We start from the raw sequence: 6,931 nt of genomic DNA, 5'->3' as shown, positions 1-6,931 counted from the left end.
CAACCTTAGGAGACTTTGGAGGTAAATTACAATATTTGAATAAATGATACTAACTTGTCATCTATAATTAATTAATTAATTATTGAGTGTTACTATTTTCAAATTATGATTGCGGACTATATAATCAAGCTATCGTCCATAAAGATAAGTTATTGGTTATAAATGAAAACGAAGTTCCCACGATTAAATATAAATTATGATTCACATTACGAGACCGCTTCTCAACCCTAAGTGCACTCTTTTCATGTCTAGTCCTACATGAGATAGAAATACGATAGATAACATTTTGAGACAATTTCAATTCAACTTTATCTAATACTAGCATGTAATCTTGCACAATTCGAGGATACTTTAATTCTCCCAAAAAAGAAGTGCAACTTTTTATAGAACTAAAAACTTGTTCATACTTCATACGTAAGCAACGGTCGCTTAGCATAGGCACCTGATGATATACATTACGATAATCAAAAATTAATTAGCTAACATTAGTCATGTGTCGAGATTTCGGTTTCCAAATCCCTATAGATCTTTGTATACCGTGATTTCTGTTTTTGACACTGTATTGTTGTTTCCACGTTCAACAACCTATATCTAGATTGAGCCTATATTATTCTGCTCAAGTCCTGCCTCCAATTTGTTATCTATGTTCCAGGAAACCAGGAAAAGATAACGAAACAATTGGACATGTCTTAGCTGCAACAAAATAGCACCAAATTACATGTCTTGTTCAATTGGAATGGACAACTGGGCAGCTCTTTACTTTAAATGACTCAATCAGTAACCCAACCCTGTCCCAGAGCTCAAAAATAACGACGAGAATGTACCGAACAGCGTAATTCTTCCTGGAGATTGGTGTCGGGCCGAGTGCCACATGAACAAATTCTTGACAGCAATAGGAATGAGCTTTTGCTGACGTTCAAAGCCTGAGCATGAAGAGAAACAAAATATCCCGGACTCCTGAAGAGCTACGGACTTCTTTTGGTAAACCTCAGATTGCTAACAAAATTGAGGATTAGCCATCGAAATCGAAAAACCGTTCCCCTCTTAAAGAAAATGTAATCACAACATCTCAATTTAGAAGTTGATGCACCCAATGATAGATACGTACGAATATTCCAAAGAGCTTACAAGAAAACACAACACCTAGTTACTACCGGGTACAATGGAAAAGAACATTCAACATTCAAAGCCCAAGATTAATCCCAAGAAGCAACAGACTTTGATCCCATCACATGAAATCCAAACAACATAACAAATAAATTCAAGCATTCGGTAGTATTCTATTGACACTGGCAGCTTCTATTGATTCTAGTACTTCCACGACTTCAGACATGGAAGGGCGCAGCTTACGAGTTAGATTGAGGCATATTAAAGCTAGTTGTGCTATTTGGAATGCAAATTCTTCACAATGTTCACCCTTCAATCTCGAGTCCATTATAGTACTCAGTTTTCCCTCACTGTGTAAGTGTGGTAGGGCCCACTTCACTAAAGTAGCCAGGCCCGTTGGAGACCGTGGGTTACACGCCCTCAAACCTGTTAGTATCTCAAGCAGCACAACGCCGAAACTATAAACATCACTCTTTACAGTCAGATGCCCTGTAAAATCCAAGAGTCATATGTGATGTTGCAGCGAAACGTGGGAAAATAACTTCCCCATATTACTGTCAAAATTCAAGATCGAGCAACAGTCAGCACTAAGTCACCAAAAAGCACTTTACAATGGAAAAATTACCGGTTATTTTGTATTCAGGTGCAGCATAGCCATCGGTACCAATAAACTGTGTTGAAACATGTGTCTTGTCGTCTAGAGGACCAGACCTCACCAATCCAAAGTCCGAGAGTTTGGCCGTGTAAGACTGCAGAAGAACCGGACAGTGGATTAGACTCGGTTTCCAGCCTATATATCAATTGCAAACTCTAGTAAATCTAGCAAAAAAACAAAATGGAGATATCTAAAAGCAACTGGGGACTGGTTAAGGGTCTTGTCTCGGGTTCAACTTAACATCAAATCTAAGAATGATAAATTTGCAATCGACTATAACCCGTCCATCAGTTGAGCAAAGGCAAACATGGGATCTCCGCTCGCTATTATGACTCTTTTCTCCTGATTAGAGGACAAAATATCAGGTCTTCAAAGGGAGATACGAGGCATATCAACGTTATCATTATCCTTCTCCAAAGAATTTGACTAGAATGATAATAGATTTCATATGAATTTTGTGATACAGGACCATAATCATTATAAGAAGGATAAATAATAACCCCATCTAGCAAAATATTTGCACTTTTAAAATCCCTGTGTATCATGTTAGAACTGTGCAAGAAGGCCAAGCCTTTGGCAGCTCCAACCGCAATCTTGAGGCGTACATCCCATGAAAGATGATCTGTAGAGCCCTCTGTACCAGAGTAATGACAATGTAAAATGTAAGTAATTCTTAAAAGCAAATACGTGTTCAAACCAGCCTGAAATTTGAAATTAGCACATGCATCGACTATGACTATAAACTGATCAAGAAGATATGCTAAACAATTGGCATCCTTAAGGAGACTTTTCCGAAATTTACAGAGTGGTTAGACCACTTACTTCCGAATAGCTGGTTTTCCAAACTGCCCATTGGCATGAACTCATAAACAAGAGCTAAATTTTCATCGTCGTGACAAAATCCCAGGAGAATGAAAAGGTTAGGGTGAGATATCCTTCCAATAAAGGCTATCTCCCTCTGCACGAAAATAAGCAAAAGAGTCTCACGCGTGGTCAGTAGTAAAAGATATGAAAGAAATGTAAGCCCCCACACTAAACCAGGTAGATGTTTTTCTCCTTAAGCTTCAAATGGTCAAAGAAACGAAACAATCACAATGGAATAGTTGATATCGAAACAAAAGGTACATAATGGGAACTAAGACCTAATTTCCAATGAAATGTTCAGTTTAACTAGTAGTTTGTAGGGGTGAGCGTCAACCCTGGACCGACCCTAGACTGGCCCAACCTTGCCGGTCCTGGTCCGATTCCCAGGGAGACTAGGTCGGTCATTGGTCCTAGAATTTTTGGATCAGCACTGTGCGGATCGGTCCTCAATCCTAAGAGTCCGGGTCGGTCCAACCCCGACTACATATATATAATTTTTTTATATAGAGAAAACCTTAAAATAAACGGCATCAACATTAAACAACTATTTAGTAAAGAGTTCAAGTAATTTTATATTATTTTTTAATAACTTAGGTTTTTAATATCTTTTACGACGTTAATAGTCATAATTTACGAATGAGGAAAATATTTTTGTGAGAAATCCTCACGGTGTTCAAAAAGGCACCTTATGGCATCCTCTTTTAGTATTCGTTCTCTTGTGTCTTATTTGTCCTCTTAGTTTTCAATTTTCAAAAATCGAAAAAAAACAATTTCTCCGCTCGCCATTCGACACTCGCCTCGCTCACTTTAGGACACTCGTGCCTCTCGCCGCTCGATGCTCGCTTGGTTTATTGCTCCTGCTCGATATTCGATGCTCATTATGTTCGACGCTCACTCCACTCGACCCTCATCGCTTGCCTTTCTTAACGACCTCGTTCATCATTGAACCCATTGGGTCGGTACAATCCCGGTTGTCCTTTCAAGGAGTACAAAAAATGAAATAAAAAATTATTTGTTGGTCTTGGATTGACCTTAAAACCGGATCGAACCTATTGGGTCAGTCCGGTCCTCAATCGTTTTTTTAAAGAGTACAAAAAATGAAATTAAAAATTATCGGTTGGTTCTGGGTTGACCCTGGAATCGGACCGAATCCATTGGGTTGATCCGGTCCTCGGTCCTAAGCCCAATAGGGTCAATCCTCGATCCCAAAAATTGAGAACCAGTACTGTGCGGGTTGGTCCTAGGGTTAAAGAGTGGACTAGTCCAATCCGGACCATGCTCACCCCTAGTAGTTTGATTGAAGACTCATGGTCATTGTGTATCCTGTAATATAAAATACATATCAATATTGGTAAAATGTACTTCAAGTCATACCAGCTCTGTAGAAAATATCTAGTTCGCATGAACCAGTAGTAGCTATGTAGAATCATTGGAATTTGCGACTGAAAACCGTTTATAATTTGCGACCAAACTGATGACTTTATCTTGCAGTGGTGTGTCCACCCTATATGGTTTGATTGCAATTTGTTTCAGTTCTTGAATATAGAAGCAGAATTCGCTCGAAGGAAGAAGAAAACAAGTTCACTATGAAAAGAACCGCATTGCATTAGTCAAACAAGGTTAGAAAGATGAAGTTGCCTAGGGGCTATGATCACATCGAAAAGGTTGATCATTACATGGATGGAAGACTCTGAACTTATATTTGCGCAATTTCTTCATTCCTTGCAATCGAATCGCACTTACTAGGTTCTTCCAATAGTTAGCATCATACAAGCCAATGGCCACACACGCGGCATGGGTTTACTAAGTCAATTACAAAATATAAGAAATGCAAAAAGAAAGTTCATCACCGCTAACTAAATGGAGCCCTAAAATGTATTTTGCCGAGGACCATAGTCACCAAATAATCTCAAGAACAAAACCAAAAGCGCATTTTCAATTGTAAATAATCGTTGATCTTTCCTTTCTATCGGAATGATTGAAGCAAAATCGCTTCTTAGATTTTTTTACTTCATTTAAATTCAAATAATGCGCATTATGTCCACTCAAGTGGGGGTTAGAGAACTGAAAACTGCACGAAGATCGTGAACATACGTTTAGGTAATATCACCACACAATTAACACTACTTAGTCAGGCACCAACAATAGTGTTGCTGTCGCCCACTGCCATCAATTTGCACCTAACAATGCCGATAAGGCAATCAATGAACTCTCAGAATTATCTGATCTCTCTATAACCAAAATCAGATGCAATACTACAAGCGCCCTTTCAGAAACAAAATTGGAAGGCAAGGCCACCGCTTATAGAAATCCTGGGTTAATCAACTTCAAATACATTTGGATTTGCGTTTATATAGCCATATAAATTCAGGTTGTCTAGTATTTCTGCTTCTACCATTTTCACAACAAGGATATTTATTGACATAACTGAGTTGGGCATGACAAGCTCCCATCGGTAAAAGTACCAAAAAAGTCTTAAACCAATTCATCGGTACCAATATAGTCTTAAATCTTTCAATTAGACCAATTTATTCCTAAATCTTTTCACATTGGTACTAATTCAATCCATCCGGCTAATTTGGGCCAGAAATCAATGACGCACCAGTGATACTACGTTGCATCGCTAGCATTAACGTGAACATTTAAAAATATCATTTATTAAATTTTTTATTTTTATTTTTTTTTCTTATTATTCCTTTTTTTTTCTTTCCTTTCTTTGACTGTGACCGATATCAACGACTAGCCACAGCAAGGGCTGGCAAGGGTGTCATGGCCCTCACTGGCCACAAGCAAGGGTGAGACCCTTGCAGCCCTCGCCAAGTCTAGCAAGGGCTCAACCCTCACCGGATCTAGCGACGGTGAGACCCTTGCAACCTGGGTGAGGGTGGCTCTTGCCTGACTTGGTGGGGGCGGCAAGGGCTCAATGCCCTCATCAGCCCCCACTTGTGGTCGATTGCCGACAATGGCCAGTACCGGCCACAGTCCAAAGAAAGGAAAAAAAATAAAAATTAGCAAAAAAATTATTTTAAAATGTTGACGTCAGTGTCGGCAATACATAGGATCATCGGCATCCATGTCACATATTTCCGGCCTAAATTGCCGGATGAACTATTGGTACCAATCTGAAAAGGTTTATAACTAAATTGGTCAAATTAAAAGGTTTTAAACTGAACTAATACTAATGCAATAGATTTAGAACTTTTTAAATAATTATCCCAGCTCCCATTAGTACCATCATGCATTTGGGTTGCTTCGTTTTCGTAATTGACAAAGCAAAGTACTTATATTCCGAGAAAGGAATTGAAGACGACTTAGTTCTTACCAGCCACTCTCTATACCCTTGAGCACCATCCGGGTTTAATGTTTTCACAGCTATTATAGTTTCTGTCCTTCCAGACTGTTGCTTCCCATGAAGCGTCCCTCTATAGACACAACCAAATCCTCCCTCTCCAAGCAGCGCATCGGCTCGAAAATTTTTGGTTGCCTCTTTTAACTCTGCGAAACTGAAGACGGTCAAGCTGGGGTCTGCCTCAATCTTTCCATCTCCGAAGGCCTTTTTGTCGCGGGCAGCTAGCAAGTCATGGCTATTGCTGGCTGCAGAAGATGATGAAGTTGTGATTTTCCACTTCGCTCCTGTAGTTTCAAAAAAGAAAAACAAAGAACACAGAAAATTGCTTCAGACGATAACAAGAAGAACATTAACGACTCCAATCTGAAGCACAAAGATTCATTTTATAGAGACTACATAGATGTAAAGATAAAGATCACTTTAGGAAAAAATTTGAAGGGTACCTGATTTGAGATGACCAGCATAGCTAGGAGTAGGGAAGTCAGGGGTACCGAAGCACACCCCCATCTCTCTCTCTCTCAACGGAAAGCTATGAAGCACGGACATGTTACTAGAGCTTCCATGTCACACACGACACATAACGACGTGTCGGACATGATGTCAATATGTGTCGAATTTTCCGACACATGTTCAACTCTTCTCGACACGTTCCGACATGTGTGTCCGATAGAGAGGATCGTTGAAGAAGACCATGGAGGGTGGAGGCGAGGTGAGGGAGCAGAGGTGAGGCCACGAGGGATCGGAGGCGAGGCTGTGATAGTAAGGGAGTGGCACAGGAAGTGCAAAGACTGAGCCGCGGCTGTGATGGAAGGCCAAAGGCGAGGCGATGAGGGATTGTGATGAGGCGACCAAGAGAGAACAGAGATCAAAAGAGGGAGAGGGTCGCGCGATGAGGAGGAGGCAGAGGATTTGTGAGGGAGGAAACTCAAAAAGTTAAAAATGGGATTTGATGGGAC

General features: G+C 40.1%; 1 protein-coding gene across 1 annotated transcript; it reads right to left on the bottom strand.

Moving 5' to 3' along the window:
• Window positions 1-1,128: 1,128 nt before the first annotated feature.
• LOC108956979 (probable serine/threonine-protein kinase PIX13) lies at window positions 1,129-6,487 on the bottom strand. The gene is made up of 6 exons (XM_039308203.1): window positions 6,419-6,487; window positions 5,949-6,259; window positions 2,585-2,720; window positions 2,263-2,396; window positions 1,733-1,856; window positions 1,129-1,596 (listed from the first exon to the last, which is right to left on the bottom strand). Exons 1-6 carry the CDS (start codon window positions 6,480-6,482, stop codon window positions 1,262-1,264), a joined length of 1,104 nt encoding a protein of 367 aa, XP_039164137.1. The 5' UTR covers window positions 6,483-6,487; the 3' UTR covers window positions 1,129-1,261.
• Window positions 6,488-6,931: the final 444 nt, after the last annotated feature.

This window comes from Eucalyptus grandis, chromosome 3 (genome assembly GCF_016545825.1).
Source record: "Eucalyptus grandis isolate ANBG69807.140 chromosome 3, ASM1654582v1, whole genome shotgun sequence".
Lineage (NCBI taxonomy): Eukaryota > Viridiplantae > Streptophyta > Magnoliopsida > Myrtales > Myrtaceae > Eucalyptus > Eucalyptus grandis.
Note: the sequence above shows the minus strand (reverse complement) of the source record. Positions and strands in the feature narration are given on the sequence as shown.